The 25,885-nt window shown below is 43.2% G+C and overlaps 1 protein-coding gene across 16 annotated transcripts in view; it reads right to left on the bottom strand.

Moving 5' to 3' along the window:
• The window catches only part of AAK1 (AP2 associated kinase 1), a 172,142-nt gene that overhangs the window by 89,624 nt on the left and 56,633 nt on the right, over positions 1 to 25,885 (bottom strand). For all 16 annotated transcript variants that reach the window (XM_043603567.1, XM_043603570.1, XM_043603559.1 and 13 more), the window contains exon 3: positions 2,799 to 2,917. In XM_043603567.1, the coding sequence (XP_043459502.1) occupies positions 2,799 to 2,917 (119 nt within the window). The remainder of the gene's footprint in view (positions 1 to 2,798; positions 2,918 to 25,885) is intronic.

The following is a 25,885-nucleotide window of genomic DNA, read 5'->3' on the forward strand; positions in this document are numbered from 1 at the left end:
AAGGGAGGAAAAAAAAATCAAGAGCTGGCAATATCAGCATGTTATTCAGAAACATATCAAATAAATCAACAAAAAGGGGTTGCCCCTGGAACCTTGAAATGACAGAGGACGGCCCCTCGGGGAATTGCTTGAAGTTTTTAGTAATAAGCTTAGTTCATCTATTTGAGTATTTAAGTCTTGAAAAAAAACATAAACTAAAAACAACTCAAAACAGAATCTTTCACAACTATTATATGGCTGGGCCAGAATTTGAACATACATATTTGTGAGCTCTAAGGGGCCTGTGTCTTCTTAGTTCCTCTATTCCAAAGCTTGCCTAGCACAAAGCCAGCTCTCAAACATGTTTCTGAATGAGTAGGAGAAAGTTAAAGAATAGGATTACTTTCATAACACTAGAAAATGAATGAGAAGGGCACTCTAGGCAGAGGAAATAGCAGAAGCAAAGACAGGAAACGGAGTGTGTGAGACCTTAGCAAGGCAGGGACAAGGGGGAGGAGGGGCAAAGAGAAGCAGCCAGAAAACCTAATGCTGCTGAAGGGAGATGCAGTGAGGCTAGTCATTTGGAGTCGTGGGGCAGGGAAGTGGGCGCTCACTGATGCCTGTGGACAGATCCATGTGGCCCTGAGTATGTACTTGGGGCCTTGGGGTTTTTTGTTTCGCAATGATGACAGCAACACTTCCATCAGCAAATGGTTTCTTCTCAAATGGTTTCAGCTTTTTGAAATCTAAAATAGTACCAGACTCTGTAAAATCCTGAGGTCTTTTTCACTAGCCCAACTACAGTACAGCTAGTTACTCTTAAGTAGCCCCTGAAAGGTCAACCCCACAAGGGATGGACAGGGCCAAGGAAAGCCTGATGAAATTCCTACAATGGCACCTCCACCCATTTTTTTGGACCTCTTTCTTCTCTTTATAAAAGCATTAAACTCCAGGGCATAGAGAAATCATCACCTCTAGGTGAATATATGCATCTGATATTACCATTATTCATACATTCATTTCATCCAAAGCCTACTAAGTACAGTTAACACTTGAACAACATGAGTTCAGACTGTGCAAATCCAGACATGAATTTCTTCCCCTTAAATACAGTACAGTGTGTAAATGTATCGTCCTTATGATTTTCTTAATAACATTTTCTTTTCTCTAGCTTACTTTATTGTAAGAATACAGTATATAATACATATAACATACAAAATACGAGTTAATTGACTGTTTATGTTAAGACTTGCAGTTAACAGCAGGCTATTAGTTGTTAAGTTTCAGGTGATCAAAAGTTAATATGTGGATTTTTTTTCCTTTTTTTTTTTCTTTTTTTTTTTTTTTTTAATTTTTTTCAACGTTTATTTATTTTTGGGACAGAGAGAGACAGAGCATGAACGGGGGAGGGGCAGAGAGAGAGGGAGACACAGAATCGGAAACAGGCTCCAGGCTCTGAGCCATCATCAGCCCAGAGCCCGACGCGGGGCTCAAACTCCCGGACTGCGAGATCGTGACCTGGCTGAAGTCGGACACTTAACCGACTGCGCCACCCAGGCGCCCCAATATGTGGATTTTCAACGGTTCAGGGGTCAGCACCCCCACCCCCATATTGTTCAAGGATCAACTATATTATGTCACACAGTCTGCTGGAATGTAAAGCTCCTGATTTAAAATGAGTTACTTTCTGATGGCAAAATTACTTATAAGATTACGCATAGGCAATATAAACAAAATTTTGCTTTGGTGAAAACAAAAGTATTTTGTGGAAGCAAAATGGAATAAAAGACTATTTAAATTTTTTATGTATAACGTCAAACAGAAGTGAAAGTGAGAAACTAACTCCCACATACCCAGTGATCTGCTTCGATCAGTAACCCTTTGCCAGTTTTGTTTCTCTTCTATATCCACTCATTAACTTCAAGACATCATCTTATTTCATCCGTAAATATTTCAGCATATATCTCTAACAGAAATGTACTTTCTTTAAACATCATATGAATATGAATTGTGAAAATGAAGTTTTTAAGATATGAGGTATAATTAACATATAATAAAATGCACAGATCTTAAGGTGTTCAGCTGAGTTCTGACACTTACATGGTCCTGGGTAACCACTACCCAAAACAAGATATAGAACATTTCCATGGCCCAGAAAATTCCCACATGCCCCTTTCTAGTCCATTTCCCACACTCAGATGACCACTTTCTGATCTGTTACCATAGATCACTTTTGCCTGTTCTTGGACTTTTATATATGGGATCATAGAGTATGTGTGAATAAGAGGTTTCTAGTCCAAAAAAGGAGAAAACTATTCCAGGAGGAAAGAACTACATGTATAAAATATAAAAGTGTAGAAGGATACGTTCAAGGAATGCTGAAAAGCTCAAGATGGACGAAGACCAGGTTTGGGAACTGACAGAAGACAAGACTAGCAGACGAGGCTCACTGGAGAGCTAGGGTTTCTGGATTAAACCCCATACTTAATTCTGGGAATGAATTTATGAAAGAAATGTTTCTCAGTGCCCAAACTTCTTCCTCTGACCTAAAAAATTGGTCAATTCTCTCAATATGCTCCTTTCTCTTCAACCTTCCAGCTAAGGGTGACCAAGATGGGAGAAGCATGTTGCACCCCATGACTCTTCATTCTCATCTTGTGTGAGGCTCCTCTGCCATCTCAGGGAAGGGAACAAGACCCACTGCCCCAACACACACACACACACACACACACACACACACACACACACACACACACACACCTTTCTTATCGGAGGGCACATTTTAAACAAGAAGTCCCAAGTCTGAGGGGCAGCCTTACCATTATCTGGATTTCTCTCTTGCACACCTGGAGATCATGCTCATTGTTGACAAACATGCGTTTCAAGGCACATTTCATTCCATTGCTTGTCCTCACCAGAAACACGATAGCAAATCCACCTGTGAAGGAAACACACATACAAGCTCTTTTGAGTGATGTTCAAAAAGTCAAATAACCACAGTGGCTATAGCTTTCTGCTGTCACTGTTAATGGTACTGATGCCATCATCAGCTAAACCTAGGGCTTGCCTGGGCTAGAAGGCACTCTTACATTCAAGGGACTCAGAGATATTACCACGGGATTGGGTGGCAAGAGTCAGAAAAATTGTTCCTGAACACCTATACCAGGAAGAAGGAAGAACAGTAGTTATCTTCCAAAGTACCTACAAATAAACAGATAAAAGAAAAAAGAACTACATTCCAATCACTGTCCTAGGCACTTTGAGCTCTTATTTAATTCTTACTACAATCCTATGAGGCTGGGTATTATTTTTCCCTTGTAGATGATTATTAGCTAGAGAAAACAGAGGCCCAAAGAGATTAGATTCAACCAAAAACTTAAAAAAAAAAAAACTGTAAGTCCAGCACTTAACCAGAGAGGCCTGGAAGTTATTTTAATAATTGTTTTAATAATAGTTGTCAATTTCAAGAAGCTTTTTCTTCCTTCCAATCCCTCCTCAGATCTAACAATCGACCCTGAGGATTCTTCCTGCCTTTCCTACTTCACAGGCTGTTGAGAAGACACGAAATATAGGTATGAAAGGTTCCTCGACACAGCAGACACCAGGAATGTATAACTCGATTACAGGGCAGATGTTTTAATGTCCACACTAAGCTTTCTCTTAAAGACAGTCCAAAATTCATTAAAAATTTTTATGTAACTCTAACAGAAATTTTTAAATGCTCTGGATTGGTTATATTTTAGCGTTTCACAAATTCTTACAGCTCCTTACTTCAATCTCATCCCCCAAATGCTGTATGAGGTGCTCAGTACCATTGTTAACAGGGGTTATAGATAGATAAGGTGCAGGAAAGCTGTCAAAGCTGAAGGCTTTATAAGCAGTATAAGCAGTGAAGGCAGTATAAGCAGCAGTTATACTGGGCACTTTGTCCATTTACTTGCTCATACACCATCATAATTTAGCTTGAACTATCCTGTGCAATGACCCTGGGGAGCAAAAAAAAAAAAAATTCTTTTGCTAGGCTATTATTTGCATATAGGTGATGACTAATTGGATGAAGGTGAACACAGAGGGAAGTCCCTAGTGTGGGAACTTGAGCTGAGGCTGTGGCATAGTGCTAAGGCTAGCAGCCACATGCAAAATTGATAGAGAGCAAAGTAGTGATTCTAGAGACTTCACGCCCGAGACAGAGACTTCAGCCCTGTTTAATCTCTCTGCAACCTCTGAGGCCCAGTGGCACTTCAGCAACTGTCTGCTGATGTCCATAGCATTGCCTCGTATCTCTTCACAATGTTTACTCTTTTTCAAGTCTGCTTGGATAGGTTTTTCTGCTCCTGGTAACCAGACAGCCTTAATCATAGAGCACTGTTGTATGTTTTCATACAATACACACAGAATTCTGTTTAAAAAAATGTTAATGGACTCAAATGTTCCAAGTGTGCGTTTTGATAATGATTTAGCAGCCATTGCATGTTTGTGTATCTCCTGCCACACTGTCCTTCTTCAGTATTCAGATAAACACTAAAATTTGCCATGAAGTCTTTTTTCCACTGTCATCTTGAATCTTGTATCTCAGTAACATTTTCCATTTTCTTTTTTTTTTTTTTTTTAATTTTTTTTTCAACGTTTTTTATTTATTTTTGGGACAGAGAGAGACAGAGCATGAACAGGGGAGGGTCAGAGAGAGAGGGAGACACAGAATCGGAAACAGGCTCCAGGCTCCGAGCCATCAGCCCAGAGCCCGACGCGGGGCTCGAACTCCCGGACCGCGAGATCGTGACCTGGCTGAAGTCGGACACTTAACCGACTGCGCCACCCAGGCGCCCCTCCATTTTCTTATAATACTTTAAAGCCTACTTGCACTGTTCAACTGTCAATTTTAATTCTAGAAATTTACTTTAAAAATACGTTTAAGGGCGCCTGGGTGGCTCTGTCGGGTGGGCGACCGACTTTGGCTCAGGTCATGATCTCACCATTCGTGAGTTTGAGCCCCGCATCGGTCTCTGTGCTGACAGCTCGGAGCCTGGATCCTGCTTCAGATTCTGTGTCTCCCTCTCTCTCTACCCCTCCCCTGCTCACGCTCTGTGTCTCTCTGTCTCTCAATAATGAATAAACGTTAAAAAAATTTTTTTAAATAAATAAAATAAAATAAAATAAAATAAAATAAAAAATAAAATAATGTTTAAACCCCTACCACATATTGGCTAGCAGAGGTCTTGTAACACACACACATACACACAAAGTCTCAAGTTAAGATGCATATTTTTTACATTTTAATTTTTAGGATATCAGAATTTTTCTTGTAATAAGTATGTACGTTTAATGCAGTAGTATTTAATCTTCTTTTCCCCAAAAAGCTGCTAAATTCATGATGTGTCTTATTATCAATCAGAAGTGTTAATTATAAAGTTTCTATGTGTATTCATAATTATTTTGTAAACAGTTCAAGTGAGTATTCATTTTATAGGTATTTGAATTTGTTTAAAGAATCACAGAACTACAGACTTTGTACCAATATGCTCTTAGCATTAAATCCAAGCATTTTGCTTTATGAGTAGAGGAATGGAATGAGGCTTAGGAGTCTCATGGCTAATTATGTAGAACCTGGAATGGTGTCACTCTGCTGGCTGTCCACAACATGTTCTTCCCACTTTACTTACCTTAGAGAAAACCTGTGTCACACCCCATTTAGATAATAAGGAGACACGTGATCGGGCTGCAGAACACAAGTTGGGAATGACTGTTTCCTACAGTGGAATGCACAAAACCACTAAAGGACAGGGCAGCCCTTTCAGCAGGCTGATGATACAGCGATCCAAGATACCTGCCAGCAGATGGGAGTAGTGCAGTTTTCTTTACCAGGTAGCAAGATGACCTTTCCAGCCTGCACTCAAGAAATGAGTCAGATGCCTACCACACAATCCAGGCAGGCACAATGGGTTGAGAAGGGCCAGCCAAGACTCTCAAAGCCTATGACCATCACAGATCTAAAGGCAAAGCAATGAACCTGCATTATCCCTAACACAGATGGAACCACACTGTTTAGCATCAATGCCCATAAAAGGGCTTATGTGCAGATGGGACGCATTTAAATCACAGGTCCTTGATCATGAGACAAAATTCAAAGTCTGATAGGATTTGTCAGTTTAAAGATATTGGTCACTATCAATATCTTTGGTGTAACTGACCAACTGGAGATGTAAATAACCCAGTTAGAAAGAAGAGGGCATACCGCACCACTCGAGATACTTCTCTGGCACAGGCCCATGTCCACCAGACAGATCAGGGTATGAAGATTCTCGGCCACACCTAAACAGAGTTCGGGCTGTTAGAGAAGAAGGCAATTATAAGACTGTAAATAGAGAGGCTTATTTCAGATTGAGTTGCATCCCGAGATCTGGATTAAATGGAAAAATCTAAAGCTGAGCTGGGCATAGTTTGGACAGAGGTAGAAAAGCTAATATTCACTAGAGCCTGTGCCAGTCTGCCCACTGGAACCCGGGCCAGTCCTTTCGCCTACCTGCATGTTTTTTTGAAACACTAAGATAGGGGCATCTGGGTGGCTCAGTGGGGTAAACGTCTGACTTCAGCTCAGGTCATGATCTAGCAGTTCGTGAGTTCCGGCCCCACTTTGGGCACTGTGCTGACAGCTCAGAGCCTGGAGCCTGCCTTGGATTCTGTGTTTCCCTCTCTTTCTCTGTCCCTCCCCCATTTGCATCTGTCTCTGTCTCTCTCTAAAATAAATAAAAGCATTAAAAAATTTTTTTTGAAAAGCTAAGATATTCCCTATGATTTCCCTGGAATCCCTTTTGGGGGAAAATTCATGAATTTACTGAACCACAAAGGGAAAAAGGATTCATTCCATTATGTGAGGTAAGCAAGTAAAAAGCAATGGTTCACATAAAGGAATAGCCACTCCACAACTCCAGATAGGCATAATAATTTTGACACAGACACACTTTAGCCTCTTAAATATGTGGGAATACTTTTTTATTTACGCAAAGAAACATGCTTTCTCCCACTTTCCCTCAAATACATAGCACTCTTGGTCTAACTTTATCCCCCTAATTTTTTTTTTTTTTTTAATTTTTTTTTTCAAAGTTTATTCATTTTTGGGACAGAGAGAGAGACAGAACATGAACGGGGGAGGGGCAGAGAGAGAGGGAGACACAGAATCGGAAACAGGCTCCAGGCTCTGAGCCATCAGCCCAGAGCCCGACGCGGGGCTCGAACTCACGGACCGCGAGATCGTGACCTGGCTGAAGTCGGACGCTTAACCGACTGCGCCACCCAGGCGCCCCTATCCCCCTAATTTTTAATGATATGGATGGGTACTTAACACTCACTATGAAAGTAGAGATTTTGTCTCTTTAGTTCCCCTTATGCCCTAGAATAGTGCCTAACACATAGTGGGCACAGTCAAAACTTAATTCATTTTCCTCTCCTTGTTACTACAGAGAATAGAAAAGGTTACAGACAGCAGGGGAGACCACAGGAAATAAAGCAATGGTTCACGTAAAGGAATAGCCACTCCACAACTCCAGATAATGGGTGCCATGGGAATACGGACCCAGCTTTGTCAGATGTGCTAGTATCTAAAGATAAGTTGGAAACCCAAAATTTTATGTGAAATATCTAGATGTAAACACTGGCAACAATCGCATTTTATTTTATTTATTTTTTTTTAACTTTTTTTTTCAACGTTTATTTATTTTTGGGACAGAGAGAGACAGAGCATGAACGGGGGAGGGGCAGAGAGAGAGAGGGAGACACAGAATCGGAAACAGGCTCCAGGCTCCGAGCCATCAGCGCAGAGCCTGACGCGGGGCTCGAACTCACGGACCGCGAGATCGTGACCTGGCTGAAGTCGGACGCTTAACCGACTGCGCCACCCAGGCGCCCCAACAATCGCATTTTAAATTAACACTGGACAGGCCAACACTGCAGAGGCTAAAGGAAACACATCTGAAAGGCTGAGTCTCTGAGCCTACAGTTTCTTACTCTGATCTAATCTAACACCTCATCTTACGGAAGGCCAGGGGATGAAGTGCCACAGCCAGTGGTACACAAAGTGAAAAAATATATACACATATATAAGCTCATATGCTGGTTGTCACAGTTCTTGACCCTCTTCCCTGAAGTGGAGTTTTTGGAATTTGCCTCCACCCAGCATTTGTATTTGACTTTATACTTTTTCAAAGGCATTTCAAAATAGGGGCGCCAGGGTGGCTCAGTCAGTTAAGCATCTGGCTCTTTATTTTAGCATTTTGGCTCAGGTCATGATCTCATGGTTCATGGGTTTGAATCCTGCATCAGGCTCTACACTGACAGTGTGGAACCTGCTTGGGATTCTCTCTCTCTGACCCTCCCTCTAACTCTCCCTCTCTTTCTCTCAAAATAAATATGTAAACTTTTTTTTAAAAGGCATTTCAGGTGCCTGGATGGCTCAGTCAGTTAAGCATCCGACTGGCTCAGGTCATGATCTTGCAGTCCGTGAGTTCGAGCCCCGTGTCAAGCTCTGTGCTGACAGCTCAGAGCCTGGAGCCTGCTTGGGATTCTGTGTGAATAAATGCAATCATACAGTATGTATCCTTGTGTCTGGCTTCTTCTGTATAATATTTCTGATATTCATCCTCATTGTTACATGTATCAGTAGCTGGGTTGTTGGCTTTTTTTAATTGCAGACTAGTATTCCATTATATAAATATTCCATGATTAGTTTATCCATTCACCTGTTGAAGAACATTTGAATTGTTTCCAGTTTGGGACTATTACAAATAAAGTGTTCATATAGACGTCCATTTTTTTGTATATATAAGTGTTTATTTCTCTTAGGTAAATATGTAGGAATGGAATTTGCTGGGATATATGGTAAGTGCATATTCAGCTTTATAAGAAACTACTAAATAGTTCTCCACAATAGTTATACCATTTTGCATTCCCAACAGCCACACATGAGAGTTCTGGTTGTTCCACACCCTCATCAACACTTAGTATGGTTAATACAATTGTTAATATTGTTTCCTTTTAGGGACGCCTAGGTGGCTCAGTCGGTTAAACGGCTGACTTCGGCTCAGGTCATGATCTTGCGGTCCGTGGGTTCGAGCCCCGTGTCGGGCTCTGTGCTGACAGCTCGGAGCCTGGAGCCTGTTTCAGATTCTGTGTCTCCCTCTCTCTGACCCTCTCCTGTTCATGCTCTGTCTCTCCCTGTCTCAAAAATAAATAAAACATTAAAAAAAAATTTAAAAAAATATTGTTTCCTTTTAGCCATTCTAGTGAGTGTGTAATGATATTTCATTATGGTTTTAATGTGCATATCCCTATAGATCCTTCAACATTTAAACTCCTAGGATTAGCTGCTTTCTAACACTTTCCTGCTAAAAGGCTATTAATAAGGACAGGATCACAGAATTACCGATGAAACTACTGCGGTAACTTGGACTTTTATCTCTCAAGCAAAGATGAGAGAAGTGCCTAATTCTCTTCTGCGAGAGGCAGACAAGTGAGATTTGAGGGGGAATTATATAATCTCTAAAAACTCAACTCTGATATCAACAAGAGATCATGGTCCTCAATATCATTACCATGGCTGACCCTTTTTAAGCAGAATGTCGTCAGGAGCCTAAGCGTGATGTTCGACATCAGCAACGGGGCTTTTGAGGAACTAAGTGTTCCTCTCCTGGCTTCGTCTCAAATACTGAATCATGCTAGATAGCACCAGGCCCCACGGGCTGCTCTGAATGAATCAAGACACCAGTGGCTTCCACTTAGCAAAGAAAAGTGAGGGATGGGGGCAGTAAGGTAACAGGGAAGAGAAGAAAAACACTAAAGCGACAATCTCCATAGCGGTGTGCGCACAGATGGGGACCAGCTGGGCAGACAATGAGCGTGATTAGACCCAGGACTGAGATGCAAAAGAAGCCCGGCATGGTGCTGAGACAGGGTTTCTGGATTTGCTGCCAAAGAGGTTTGGGTGGATATTTTAATATCGGGCACAGATTCTAGCCACTAAAAATCTGCTACCTGCTTATTTCCTACAGGGGAAGGAAACTTCATTTCGTAACTTAAGTCCCATCTACACTTTTAGGAATGCCTTCTACTTGTCTCAGATGAAAGGAGACACAAACCAAAGGAACCAGAGGGTACTGAGAAAAACCTCGTCCGGATCCATATTCTGCTCCTGTCTTCCAGTTTGTCGCCCCACAAACTCTTGTTTCTCTTCTAAAATAAGATTTAACCCAATGAATGCTGTTGACTTAATGCAATTTCTCTCCAAATGACATGAGGAAGAGAAAATATAAGCATACAACAACCTTCAGAAGCTGGTCTAAAGAATCAGACAGAGAACCCAGTTAAAGTGGAATTTATCCAGGAGCTATAAAAGAAAGGGCAATACTAGACAAGTTGCTGGATCTCTTTGGCCTATTTTCTCAATTGCAGAAATTAAGACTAAATAAGTGGTTTTTAAACAGTTCCTCAGAGCCTTAGGACACAGGAGGTACTTCCAGTGGCCCCAGGAGGAAAAAAAATGATTCCATTTATTAAGGGTGGGATGCTCCACACGGCTTCCTTTTATCTGTTTAATATTAATTCTGAAAAAGACACTGGGGAAAAAAGCGGAGGACTCCTGCTTTAAAGGAGAAGGAGAAAAGTAGTTCTTTATAAAAGAATGCTCTATAGTTCTATATAAAAGTATTTTATAAAGAAAAAAGGACTACACCACTACTAGTCCTACAACGGGCCCTTGCCTACATGACTACTGCAGATAGAAATACGTACAGGCAGTTCTGGGGCGGGGGCTGTGCCACTACATCCCCCCGCCCCCCCCGGCTTACATTGAGATCACATAGTATTCCTTTACAGTCCAACGGGTTAGGCTCAAACAGGCCACAATCTCCATGAAGCCCTGTCCTCACATCTGCCGAGGGTAGCTGATATCCACCTCATACTTTAGGGGAGGATTACATGATAAACAGAGCACCAAGCACAGCAAAGATATGTGATGAATATTAAAGGTTCCATCTCCCCCCCGCCCCGCCCCCAACACCAAATCCTTTGTATTTGTATGATACCTAATTTATCGTAAAGTTCTAAATCTGGAATATCTTCTGGAAATCAAGGGCATAAATCCAAACGCCAATAGGGGCCAGGAGATCATGCAAAGGAGGGAAACAGTCCAGGTATAGCAAAATGTATAGACAGAGTCCAGGCACACAGACTCACTGTCATAAAGATGATGAAGAAGTATGGGGACCGCACAAACCAGAAAGTGCATGCCCCAGCTCACAGGCAGCCACTCCTCAAATCCAGCCGATAATTGCCATGGAGGAATGTGGGCTGAGGGTTGCCAAGTTTTTTTTTTACTTCCAAGAAAAGCTAGAGTTTTCTCTGAAATCTCCTGATTTTTAAATCCGGGCAACAAACTTTAAAAAGAAATCTCTTAAACCCTGTGCAGTGAAGGAACTCTATTTCTGGGCTAGGACTGAACTAGAGAACCCTGCTTTGATCTTTGGGAGCCTTGTGAAGTAAGCAGGGCATGTATTACAATCTGCACTTGACCGGCTGGAAAATTGAGGCATAGAGAAAAGCCTAGGTGGTTTTAGTTTTGCTACTTAGTGGCAGGGCCAGGGCTAAAATGCTGGTGTGCCAGTTCCTGGCCCTCATCTCAGTCTACACTCTCCCCTGCCACCATCCCCTCCCCGCAACAGTGAACCAAGCAGGCACACCTCCACTATCAGGGCAGGGGAGGGAAAAGACACAGGGAAAGGCCAGGGGGCCTCTCCAGTGGACCAGGCAGGAGAGAGTCCTCTGTTCGGAAAGAATTTGGGTGCACAGTCTGCAGTGTATGTGAGCTCCCACAGGGAGTGACAACCAAGAGGCCAACAAACACCCATCTATCGAATATTCACATTGAGGACAACTTTTCAAAAGTTGCAGGAGGAACAAAAATTTTCACAGCTCTGTAACAGATGGCAAAGAGCACAGCAAAGATTTTATAAGAGAAAAGGCCAGTCTGCATCATTTGTCAACACTGATTTCAGTGGGGACCCGGGGTTTGTTTTTTAACGTCAATCTCTCCTCACTTGCTGCAGATTAAAAACCACCATGTGCCAGCTCCTTCTGGGGGAACATGTCTAAGCAGTCCTTTCCCCAGGCAGAAAGAACACCCAGATGGGGGAAGACTAGAGACATTCACCTCCCTCTCCCATCAGGAACCATGGGCACAAAGTCAGAGACTGGCAAACTCTGGCAGCGGCACTGAAACAGCAACCGGACCCAGTAAGCCCACAGCCCAGGCTGAATGTGGGGCAGCTCGTATTGGCTCTTCCTTTCCAGGACTGGGACACTTGGAGAGCATCTCCAGTTCAGGCGGTTCTCTTTAGGGGTTTGGCAAGAGTCTTAAAAAAAAAAAAAAAAAAAAGAGACATTTCTTGGGACGGTACCTGTCTGCCTGGGAACAAAAAGTTAAAGTTCAAGAAATCAAGTTGGCTCACACACACCACAGGCGTGTGAAGTACTGCACATAGGACCAGAACCAGAGCACGTGGGGCCTCATCTGTCACCAGCTCCAGCCTACCAAATGAGAGCCTTCCCAGAGCTGCCCGGCCCCACCTTCGCTGCAGCGTCACCATGGGGTTAGCTCTCGGACAAAGGGTGAGAGACATCAGTAGGGCCACATTCTGTGTTCACTTAAATCCACTGAGCATCTTTCCTGGGTCAGAATGAGCCATTTCCTCTTCTCTATACCACAGCCAGGGGGATGATCTTTTAAAAACAGAAAGTGACTATCATTCCTCTGTTTGGAACTCCCCAGGGTTACTGCCCCTCTCTGAATAAAATTCCAAACACTGGCTCCAGCCCGCAAGGCCCTACCTGAAGTGACGTGATCTCTCCGCAGCCTCACTCATACACCACAGCCTGCCACTGCTCACTCTGGTCCAGCCCTGGTTGCATTCTTTCTTCCTCGGTGTTGCTTATACTCCACCCTCCCTAAAGATTTCTGTGCCTGCTTCACCCTTTGCCCTGTTCGTTCTTGGCCTGACCAGCTCCTACTAAGCATTCTTTAGGTTTTAGGCTGTGACTCCGATGACGCTCCCTTGATGCCCTGGCCCCACCCCCTTCTTCTGATTTAAATTAAATCCCTTGTTACTCACAGTACCCTCTACTTTTCCTTTGGGACATGTCAGGAGTATAATTAAATATTTAGGTGGTAATTCCTGGTTTGATGTCTTCTTCCCCCCAAATCCTATAAACTGCACAAAGTCAGGGACAATGACGGGCTTACTGTGCCCTCTGTCACCCAGTACCATGCCCACCGCATGAAAGATACTCAAGTGCGTGTTACACACTGTGTTTGTCTAGCACCATAAAGGATACGCTCCCCCCCACCACCGCCACCAAAAAAACCACAACAACAAAAACAAAACAACAGAAAATATTACATGGTCCTAGGCTTTCAGAAGGTTAAACTCTAGTTTGGAATAGAAGGGACACATTGGAAGAAAAGGGGTAAAGTAGTCTACCCCTAACGGGAAAAGCCCTGAATGCTCAGCCTAGCTCAACCGAGAGCTGTGTGAGACTAGAGCCGACTAAACACTTAGGTCCGCAGCATGCTCACAGTGCGGCGTTATGGAGAGTTGTACAGAAATCTCTGTGCTGTTACAGAGTGACACTTAATTCTGTGCGCTGTCCCTTCTTTTGAAAGTAGCACTTGAGCTGGAAACGAAAACCCTCTTCAGTTAAGAAGGAAAAGAAATCAACACCCCCCTGCTCCATCCTGCGTCATCCCTCACCTGAAGAAGTGGAGAGCCTCTTGGGCCCGAACCGTCTCACTCCCTCTAAGCCACTGGTGCCAGCAATCTTCTAATAAGTGGTGTGCAACCAGAGCGGCTGAGGTCAGATCCGCCAGCCCCTGCCTGCACACACCCAAGCTCCGGCTCTTAATCATCTCCACCAAGCCGTGATGTGTGTTACTGGTCCACACTCTCCAAAGGAGAACTGGGGTTTTTGGGAAAGGCAAATATGGCTGACATTCTGTCAGCTCCCAACTGTTCATTCTAGAGCATTCCATTTTAACTTCATGCTAAAGCCTTTTCTCTGAGGTTAAAGATTTCTGAATGTACTACCCATCACCACATAGACCAGCCCCTAGGTCGTGGTCCCTCCCCCAGGACTTGTGCACCAGTTCACAATCTCCTCCTCATCCCAACTCCTGCCATCACCAAGTTGATTTCACTGAGACTTAACAATTCTATGCCCTAAACTTCCTCTACTCCATCCTGGGTGCTCCTTCATACTCTCCTCTTTTCTTACCAAGAGAACTAAAATAGAATCCTCAGCTTCTGTGCCTTGGACCTCTTTCTCTTTTAAAATTCACATATAAGAACTCCCCTTAAAAGTATTCACTAGTTCTCCAAAGCCAGAATAAAGACCAAATTCTTCACACAGCAGTATGTAAGAACCTTTATATTTTCCCCCATTTTATGAAAAATGTCAAACATATAGTAAAGTTGAGATCATACTTCCAATAGCCACATATCCACCTCCTAAAGTGTACAAATGTTAACATTTTGGTATACTTATTTAATCATATATATATATATATATATATATATATATCATCCATCTATGTAAACATAACTCCTCTTACTTTTGACCCATTTCCAAGTAAAGTGCAGACCTCAGTGCTCTTCACCCTAAATGCTTCAGCATGCACATCTTTAACTTGTGTTCAGAGTTCACAGGTATTTTGGTGGGGGGGAGGGAGAGAAGAAATAAAAGTCTATTTACAGTGAAATGTACAAATCTTAAGTTTATTATTGGATGGGTTTTGATAAATACATTTATTGTAACCCAGACCCCTACCGAGATGTCAAACCTTTCCATCACTCAGAAAGTTGGCTCATTACCCCTTCCAGAGAATCCCATCCTTGTATTCCCCCTAGAGACAACCACTGTTTTGACTTTATCATCTATTACTAGTTTTGTGAACTTTAGAACTTCATATAAATGGAATTATACAGTATAGGCATTTTTTGCGTAAGGATCTTTTTACTCACCATAATAGTTTGTTGAGTGTATCAGTATATTACTTTTACCACTGACCTGCTTATCTTTTTCCTTACAGAAAGACTGAGTTATTTCAAATTTGGAACTATTATGAAGGAAGCTCTATACACATTCTTCTGTAAGTCTTTTGTATCATAAAATAAATATTTCTCTTGGGTAATTACCTAATACTCAAGAGTGTAAGTGCTGGACCACCAGGCAGATACATAATTAATAAGAAATTGCCAGAACTTTTCCCAAAGGGGTTATATCATTTTATACTCCCACCAACAACGTATGACAGTTCTAGACTCTTTAGAATCTAAAGACAGGCCTGCCTCACCCAGCTCCATTTCCCAATGCTCTTTCCTCCTCCACCACCACGGTATCAGAACTTGAACCTTTCTGTTGCTTTATTCCCAGGAGGTTTACATGTGCTATTCCCTCTGCCTGGAACATCCTGTCCTAATCTTCTGCTTGATAAAAGGAGTTGAAGATTGTCAAAATAACACCTCTTCTGTGAAGTCCTCCCTTTCCCTGACAATCATCCCCAAGCTTTCTTATTACCACCCATTTGGCCATTACCTCCACTGTCTTACTTATCACAACGTACTGCGATTATCTGTGAGACGTTAATCTCTTCACTAGATAAGCTGAGGTGAAGAGGGAGCCACTCTTTTCTGCCTTGGTAGAATAATGCTTGTTATGTTATCATAATGCTTTGTGACATACTAAATGATACTTTGCAAAGCATTTTTTTTAACATAAAGTGTACTATTTATACTTTATGATACTTTAATATTATCATTAAACACCAGTTTAAGGACTCTGAATACTGTGAAATCCTAAGGACAACATTCTACATTGTTTTCCACAGGTGGGACGCTTGAAAAATGGATCACCAAAGAAAATTAAAATGGCAAAAGAACTTCTTGGAATCCTCAGGACTAGCACAATGCTTGGTACATGATAGATGATTAACAGATGTCTCATAAATAGCAAATCCAATAATGTTGTTTCCGTGCTTATAATTCTCTGCCAGCTCTTAACCAGCTGTGAGATCAAAATCCCAGTCTTCATGTGGCATACAAGGCCCATCATAATCTGCAGCCCACATTGAACTGAGTTGCCTGGATAGCATCCTCTGATGCCTCTATGCTTTTTCCTTATATTCTCTATCTGGAAAACCTGCCTTCTGTTTATTAGTAAACTTGTAGCTGTAAGGACAAGCGTCGCTCAAACCAGGACTCCTATGTGAACATTCACCTCACAGAATGTCCACCTTCGCATTATTTTCTTACCCTGATTATATCCCACTTGCATGCATACCAGTCTGTCTCACTAGGACTATATTCTCTCAGACGGCAAAGATTTTACTTTATTATTATGCATTGTAAAAAAACAGTGGTCTGGCTTACCATACTCTTCAACCCATGCTGAAATAATGATTAGATATGTTGTATCAAGTGACCCCCTTCTCCTAGCCACACCAAAGTGGACCAGGAGTGGGCAGCTGGTGCACATTCTCCCTTGAGTGCCCAAGGCAAGAAAATGGCTTCCAGTCATGAAATAAATAAGTTATGAGGATAAAAGATATAACACAGGGAATGTAGTCAACGGTGGTGTATGGTGACAGATGGTAGCTACACTTGTGGTCAGCATTACACAATGTACAGACTTGTAAAATCACTATGTCACACACCTGAAACTAACGTAACATTGTGTGTCAGCTATACTTCAATTTAAAAAAAAAATTCTGGGGGCGCCTGGGTGGCTCAGTCCGTTGGGCGTCTGACTTCGGCTCAGGTCATGATCTCGCGGTCCGGGAGTTCGAGCCCCGTGTCGGGCTCTGTGCTGACTGCTCAGAGCCTGGAGCCTGTTTCAGATTCTGTGTCTCCCTCTCTCTCCGACCCTCCCCATTCATGCACTGTCTCTCTCTGTCTCAAAAATAAATAAACATTAAAAAAAAAAATTTAAAAAAAAATTCTGTAAAAAAAAAACAAAAAAAAAAAGCAAGAAAATGGAGCACTTACAAGAAGTTGCAATCCAAGACTATGTGCCTCCAAGGGGAAAGAGACCGACAAAAGAGCCATCTGATAACTTTCCAACACTCATAAAATCCAGCTTCATTTCCTACTGTTGGATTCCGTATTTAGCCAATAAATTCCTTGTTACTTAATCTAATGTGGATTAAATTTCTGTTTCTTGACCCTGATGGCCCTAAGAAAACTTGTACCAATATGATTATAAAATACACGCTCTGGTACAATCTAAGGTTTAATCTTTTTTTTTTTTAATTTTTTTTTTCAACGTTTATTTTATTTTTGGGACAGAGAGAGACAGAGCATGAACGGGGGAGGGGCAGAGAGAGAGGGAGACACAGAATCGGAAACAGGCTCCAGGCTCTGAGCCATCAGCCCAGAGCCTGACGCGGGGCTCGAACTCCCGGACCGCGAGATCGTGACCTGGCTGAAGTCGGACGCTTAACCGACTGCACCACCCAGGCGCCCCAAATCATTTTAACCAATTCAGGCTCCTTTAACAAAAAGTATCCAGAAGAGAATGTTAGAGTACTGAAAACTGCACTTGAAGAGTGAGAATGTTTAAGTTAAGACTACATTTACATTAAAGTAGAACCTGCAATCATACACAAAGATCTATGGCAGAAAGTGGTCAAATCTATTTGGGAAAGGACAGCCACAAGGAATTTGAAAAGGCGAACATGGTCTGCATTATAACCTTTGTTGGGCTCACAGATCAGGGTCAGGGAATAGGGGACCCTCAGCTCTCAGAACACTTATTATCTGGGGAAGCCAGGAAGATGGTTTTTACCTGGGTTTATCAGAAAGCAATCATAAAGAAGAGGACTTAGCTCTCCAATGAGAGGAAGGAAACAGGGTGGAACCTTTCGTATCAAGTGAAAAGAAGAGCTCAGGCATGGACAGCCCCGGAGAGGCCTGTCAAAAGATCACGTGTAACCGGCAGTGACTGACGCACTGAATTATACGCAGGGAAAACTTCCTCTGCTTTGCTGTACAACCAGGGTCGGGACCAGGATGAGCAGAGAGAGACACATGCCACAGACACAAAAGACGAAGTCCATATTGATGATTTTTCCTTTCCACTCAGGCTGTGGTATGGCTGGTCACAGCAATGTTATTAAACTGATCCTGTATTTTAAACTCTGATACTTGGTTCATCATTGCATTGACTTTTATTTCTTTAACGTTGCATAAAATATTACTTAGGCTGATTACTGAGTTTTAGGGTACCCCTAAATTCTGTACTTGACATAAGCTCCTCACTCTAGTCTCAGCTCTACATGAAACTGCTGTCTGCATGGGAGAGAAATCTGCTCGGGCACCAGTGTCCACGCTGTCCTTGCACTCTACAGCAGATCTCAGAGGTCAACACAGTAGCGGGGGAGGGTAGAGAAACTCAGTGAGTGACTCTAAAGGGAGTGGGGCCACAGGAAGAAACGCTGAATTGTGGAGTCTGTTTCTGGCTCTCTGTGGGAACTACCATGATGCCGTAGAGCTCCAGGGACAGCCTACTCCCAATCCCTCTTGGACACAGTGGGGATCAGACCTGACTCAGGCACCAAACAAACATAAAGAAACCAAGTCTCGCTGAAGCAGAGGTCAAGTACTAACAGCCCAGATACCAAATGTGTATCAGCTCATGGACTAGACTAATAACAAATGAGTACCAATCACAGCAGAACAGAGAAACGTAAGTTAGGGAGAAAGGTGGGTCTTCTAATAACAAGTCTCTTTTAGCTCTCAACAAAGGGCTGAAGAAAGAGGCTACAGGGTCGAGTGCAACCAGAAGCTTACAGAAGAAATATCTGAAGCTTAATTAGGGAAGTGTTCACTCTCTCAGGAACCCACACAGGGCACTAGCAAAAACCAAGATGTCACAGGATTCCAAGAGGTTTATGCCAAACAAGGAAGGGAAATAGATCTGAAGACCAGAGGGTCCCACCCGACCTGGAAGAGGAGGACAAGGATCCAGTACTCCTATAAAGAAAGTTGAGGAAAGAGTTCAGCACTCCCTGAGCTACATCAGCGAGCAGTGCAAGTTAGGCAGTCATACTTTCTAGTAGGAATAGCAGCTGGCATGTGGCTAAAAGGCAACGTGGAAGTAGCATAAAAAAACCTGACAGATCTTTTGACTCATAAGTTTCATTTCTGGGGGCACCTGGGTGGCTCAGTCGGTTGAGCGCCCAGCTCTTGATTTCAGCTCAGGTCAGGATCCCAGGGTCTTGGGATTGACCCCCATGTCAGGTTCTGCACCAAGCATGGAGCTTGCTTAAGATTCTCTCTCTCTCTCTCTCTCTCTCTCTCTCTCTCTCTCTCTCTCTCTCTCTCCCTATGCCTCTCTCCTCCACTTGTACACATACTCTCTCTCTAAAAAAATTAAAAATTAAAATTCAGAAAATTAAAAAATTTTTCATTTCTAGTAATCTTTTTAAAGAAATAATCTGAAATATATTTTGTACAAAATGTGCAAAATGTGTACAAAAGTGCTCAAGACAAAAAAAAAAAAAAAAAAAAAACATGAGAAAAGAACATTACCTAAATGTCCAATAAAGAAAAATTTGGTTAAAAGATTAGTCTGGTCAGACACAAAAACACTGTATAGCTATTAAAATATTTACCATTAAAAAATTTTTTTCAGTTGATTTATTTATTTTGAGAGAGAGAGAGAGAGAGCAGGGGGAGGGGCAGATAAGGAGAGAGAACCCCAAGCAGGCTCCGCACTGTCAGTGCAGAGCCTCAGGTGGGGCTCCATCTCATGAACCATGAGATCATGGCCTGAGCCGAGATCAAGAGTCAGACGCTTAACCGAATAAGGCGCCCAGGCGCCCCTATTTAACATTTTTAATATGCTAGCATGTACACAATATAGCAAATTTAAAAAACAAGATAAAAAGTTCTTTGTTGGGAACACAACTATGTGAAAATGCATATGTGGAAAAAAAAAAGAAAACACATACGTATAGCAAAAACACTAGAAGAAAATAAAACGAAATGTTATGACTAAAACACAACAAGATGTTATAACTAAAACACGCAAAAATTTTCTAAGACTGAGTTGCCTATAGATGATGGGGTTACAGATGATTGCTTTCTTCCTTATCCTTTTCTCTATTTTCCAAATTTTTTTATAATGACCACATATTACCTTTCTTAAGTTATAAAAAAAACAAACAAACAACAACTTCTAGTTGTTTGCTTTTAAAGAAAAGCCTGCCCTCCAAACCTGGGAAGGCATGTTGAGAAGCTAAGTCTCCAAAAAGGACCAGAAGCACACCAGCACCAACCGGTGCACTAAATTACCTGTGGAGAAAATTTTCTCTGTCTTTGATGTAAATCTAGGGCTGGGACTAGGGTATGGGGAGAGAGGCACCTGCCTGGGTCACAAAATTTAAGGGAGTGCCAAAAAGCTCAGTATTCAAAGTAAATAATCCTTCCCTCCAGCGGGCGCTGCTGGTCACATTGCTAGTCACCAGATGAAGTGAGGGGCTCACCCCAAGGCGGCCTTAGCTTCCTTGAAAGGACGGAGCACCTCAGCAGCGGCTGAGAAAAGCTCAAAGTAAATAATATTTTTAACATATTTTGTAAATGAACCTTAATGCAAAAAATTCACAAGTTTCAATTTTTTTTTTCAGGTTTCAAATTTTTCAATAAAGACAGGGTCAGTGTTTATTTTTTTTCCTTCTGCCTTGGGTTCCAACATGGCTGGGCACAACACTGTTATTGATCCTGTCTTATTTAAAAGTCCGATGTTTTGCCCATCAGGGATAATTTGCATTAATTTGTTTCTACACTTACGGTAGTCCTGACTGGCTAATTTCCTAGGAAATGCTTCCACCCCTCCGTCACGGTAAGGGCAGTGAGGTGGACCAGTGCCCATCTGGTCTGATGGCAGTACTAAGCAGGAACACTAAGAGTGGTGATGGCCTTGAGGGGAATAATCTGGTCCAGAGTGCCCCACGCACTCTCCCAGGTTCCCCTGACTCAACTCTAATCCAGTCTCTCTCTCCAGTGATATTCTGGGATCAAAATAGAAAATGCCTTTCTATTAAGAAAATTTACAATACACAATGACTGACACCCCCATTCAATTATAAAAGGAGCATCAGTCCTTAACAGAATGCTAGTTTAAAATTTTGCATGTTAAGGGAGTGCCTGGGTGGCTGTGTCGGTTGAGCATCTGACTTCTGCTCAGGTCATGATCTCGCGGTCCATGAGTTTGAGTCCCATGTTGTGTTCTGTGCTGACACTGCAGAGTCTGCTTGGGATTTTCTGTCTCCTTCTCTCTCTGCCCTCCCCTGCTCACGCCTGTCTCTCTCTCTCAAAAATAAACATTAAAAAAAATTGCACATTAACAATTATGCTTGGGTCTAATGGTGGTATAAAAACATGATGCACAGATAAATATCCAGGACGCAAGGGAATGACGATGAATTATAATAATGAGCTCAACTAACCATGCTTATGAGAAGTTTATCAAGGCCTGGGTCCTCATGGTGACAAGCAGAGGCACATATCTAGATGAAAACGGCCTCCAGAGGGGCGCCTGGGTGGCGCAGTCGGTTAAGCGTCCGACTTCAGCCAGGTCACGATCTCGCGGTCCGTGAGTTCGAGCCCCGCGTCAGGCTCTGGGCTGATGGCTCAGAGCCTGGAGCCTGTTTCCGATTCTGTGTCTCCCTCTCTCTCTGCCCCTCCCCTGTTCATGCTCTGTCTCTCTCTGTCCCAAAAATAAATAAACGTTGAAAAAAAAAAAAAAAAAAGAAAATGGCCTCCAGAGCTCAAGAGCTCCAGTCAATGATCACAGAAGCACCATCACTCTGGACAGCAGTCTGAAAAACTGCTCTGTCAAATATAATGTGACTATAAGGGAAAGAAACATACACCCAATATAATGTGACATGGTCTTTTCTCCATCAGACCTTCACATCTTCCAGCTACTTCATAGCACATCTGTTTAGGACACATCCAAAAATAGCACTACTGAGATTCAGCTCTGTGCCAAGCACTTTCACATGCATCATCTAATTGCATCCTCATGACAATCCTGTGAGGCTAAGTATTATTACATGCATTTATCCGATAGGGAACTACAGGTTCATTCTGTGAGCAGCAGGACCCCAATAACCTGGGCCTGTTTGGGCCCAGTGCCCTGGATCTTTGCCTCATAGGCTCATTTCTCAAAGCCGACCTACAAAACGGGCTTCCAAAGCACCCCCCACCCCAGCATATTCTACTCTTCACCCACTCAGGGACTCAAATCTCATTTCACCAATAAAGAAATGTGAGACACAGCAAAGCAGAAACAATTCCCTAAACATTCTATGACCTGACCCCTGGTACCATGCACCTAAGAGTGGCCCACTGTGCTGTCCTGAGGAACCAGGGGGAGTGGGATTTACTCCCCCACTGTAAGAAATGGTGCCCTAACACTCCCATCGGGTTCCATTCTAGGTAAAAAACAAAAAGGAACAACAAAAAACCCCACACCCCATCGCAAGGAGAGCTGAGTGACAGTATGGGAGAGTGCCAAGTCACTCCCGGTGCGCCAGCTTTCAGCACATCATCTTCTACCTACCAGCACGGTGGAAGAGATCATTTTCCTGGACCTGCTGCACACGCAGACTGTGGGAGGGACTTGAGCTACAAAGCTTCGGTTACATTCCGTCCTTCCAGGCCCTAACCCCTCTCCTCCTGCCCTTTGTATTCACTCTAACAGCAGGAGGCCAGGTACTGGCAAGAGACCTCTTCTCATCTCTACCACACTTGTTTCCACAGGAGACATAAGAGACCCAGACCCAGCAGCAGCAGCACCTTTGGCTGGGGACTAGCATTTTAGGTGGGGAAGGTAGTGAGATGGAGAAGACGCTAATCGCATTCTTAAGTTCTACGTCTTTTCACCGGCCTTGAGTATCTCTCTCACCTTCACCTTCACTAAGGCTCCCTGAGGAATTCAGCCTCCCTGGGCAATGTGGTCTCAGTTGAAGGAGAAGGCCTGCGTTCTCCTCCTCCTCGCAGTTCTTCCCTCCGGCTCCCAGGGCTGTAGAGGGAAACGGGGTGCCTTACCCCTCCGCTTTCAAGCAGTAATTATGCCAAAGTCAAGGGTTTGGGCTGAAGTAAAAAACAGCGTTAGACAAAATCAGAGCATACACCTCCCAATGGACCTATATTAGTTAAGAGTATGTGGGGCTGTGGGAACTATTTCCACTGAAATTTTGAACAGATAAAGAAGCCTTTAGACTTTTCTCTGAAGGCTGAATATTAAGAGATGCTGACTGGTCTGAGCCTGCTTCATTGTAATTAGTGATTCAATCCTAAGGAAACCCGAGAATCCAATGCTGAGCACATCTACAACCTGGCTCAGATAAGAGTTCAAGTGCAAGGAGATCCTACTCCCGGGTGTACTACCTTCCCCCCAACTCCCACTGATCTATGCAGCATAGACACCCACTTTCACTTCTAAAATTATTCTCTGGGTCAAAAGCATCATTTAAAAAAAATATTAACACTAAAAGGGGCCTCAACTCCTCCCTTTCCACCTCCCCAAACTACCAACAGTTCTAGAGTCCCCAAAAGTCCTGAATCCAGCCAGTGTCCTCGACTTTCACAACCCTCCCTCTTCCAAGTTCCTTCCATCAGCCAGCCTGCCTCCATCCCTCCTCCTGTCTCTGGAGCCCTTCGCTGTGTCTTTAAGGATTTCTCGCCAGGGGTGCCTGGATGGCTCAGTCAGTTGGGCTTCCAACTTCAGCTCAGGTCACATTTTCCCAGTTTGTGGTTCGGTTCATGGTTCAGGCCCCGCGTCCGGCTCTGTACTGACAGCTCAGAGCCTGGAGCCTGCTTCTGATTCTGTGTCTCCCTCTCTCTGGCCCTCCCTGGCTCATGCTGTGTCTCACTCTCTCTCAAAAATAAAATAAAAAAACATTTAAAAAAATTTAAGGATTTCACTCCAGAAACTGTCCCTCCTCTCCTGTATTTACAGTGGCTCCTCTCCACTGCCTCTTCCCCACCAGTATTTAAACATGCTCTAAGTCTCTCTGATCTTAAAAAAGAAAAAAGGAAAAAAAACTCTTCGCCCTCCCCCCCCCTTTTTTTTTATTTTTGAGAGAGACAGAGCACAAGCGGAGAAGGGACAGAGAGAGAGAAGAGAGGGGCAGAAGATCCGAAGCAGGCTCTGTGCTGAGCCCAATGTGGGGCTCAAACTCAAGAGCTGTGACATCATAACCTGAGCCGAAGTCGGACACTCAACCAACTGAGCCACCCAGGTGCCCCCTTCACCCTTTTCTTAATCCAACTAGCTACCACCTCTTTCCTCTTTTACACTCAGACATTTTTAATGGCCTAATACTCTTCTCTCTCTCCATATTCCACTTCCCACTCATTCAAAAGCCTCTTGTAATCTGGTTTCTGCCCTTTGCAAGGCCCTCTCCATGGCTCAATCAAGCACACTGCTTTTCAGGCATTGTCTCACATGTCAGCCACACAGCACATTTCAGTGGCGACACTCTTGAATCATGCACTCTTTCCATTGGGCTTCCAAAAAAAAGGACATTACATACTCAGCTTTCCTCTTACATCTCTGTCCACTTCTTGATCTCCTTTAGAAGTCCTCATCTTCAGGGTGCCTGGGTGGCTCAGTCTTTTAAGCGTCTGACTTCAGCTCAGGTAATGATGTCATGGTTTGTGAGTTTGGGCCCTGCGTCGGGCTCTGTGCTGACAGCTCAGAACCTGGAGCCTGCTTCGGATTCTGTGTCTCCCTCTCTCTCTGCTCCTCCCCCGGCTTGCACTCTGTCTCTCTCTCTGTCTCTCTGTCTCTCTATGTCTCAAAAATAAACAAACACGAAAAACAAAAAACAAAAAAAAAGAATTCCTCATCTTCCTGCTTCTTAAATGCTATAGTGTTTCTTCAGGGTTCAGTCCTGAGCCATCTCTATTCACTCTATAAACGCTCCCTGGGCGAGCTCACCCATTAAGAATCCTTTAATTACATTCTTAATATTGACAACTCTCCCCAGAGGTCCAGACCCATACATTTTTGACTTACTCAATTAACCTGACAGACATTTCCACCTGTAATTTTCATAGGCACTCTCAACTCAACATATTTAAAACTGAAATCAAGCCCCATATGCCCCCCTCACACCTCCCAAGCCCTCCTTCCTGTTTTCCCAGTTACTGTGAATGTGACCACTCCCTACCCCATTCCCCATCTTCAACAACTCCCATTCCCCAATATCCAATGCCTTACCTCAGATCATTCTCATTTTTCCCCCAGAATACTACAATTTATTAGTTGTACTCTCAGAAAAAATGTGGGGTATCTGCCCAACTCAGTGACTCACCTTCCTCTGAACATTCCCTCTCCTCCATCAGTCATGTCTGACTAAATAATACCCTCACCTCCACCTCGTTACAGTTGATGGAACCAACTGACCCAAGCTTGGATCAATCAGATTCTTTCTCCCACAGAAGTGGAATTATTGGTATAAGTCTAGGCAGGCAACTTCAAGTGTAAGTACAAGTGCGAGGTGTACAGTAACCATAGTGAGCCACATGAATGAATGAACAGAGAAAGTCCACCTGCAAGAGAGAAAAGACCAACACAGAGGCACAAAAAGGCAGAGATGAGAGAGACAGACAGACAGACAGACAGACAGACAGACAGAAACCCCCGAGAGCTTTCTTGTTCCTAATCTCTTCCTAAGGGTTAGCGACACCCCTGCTCCTAGGTTCCAGAACAGACCCCTCCCTACCTTATCTTTTTATCATTTTCCTTTTTAAATGTCAGCTAGTTTAAGTAGGTGACTACTATGTGCCTATAGAAA

The sequence above is a fragment of the Prionailurus bengalensis genome, chromosome A3, assembly GCF_016509475.1.
Source record: "Prionailurus bengalensis isolate Pbe53 chromosome A3, Fcat_Pben_1.1_paternal_pri, whole genome shotgun sequence".
In the NCBI taxonomy this organism is placed as follows: Eukaryota; Metazoa; Chordata; class Mammalia; order Carnivora; family Felidae; genus Prionailurus; species Prionailurus bengalensis.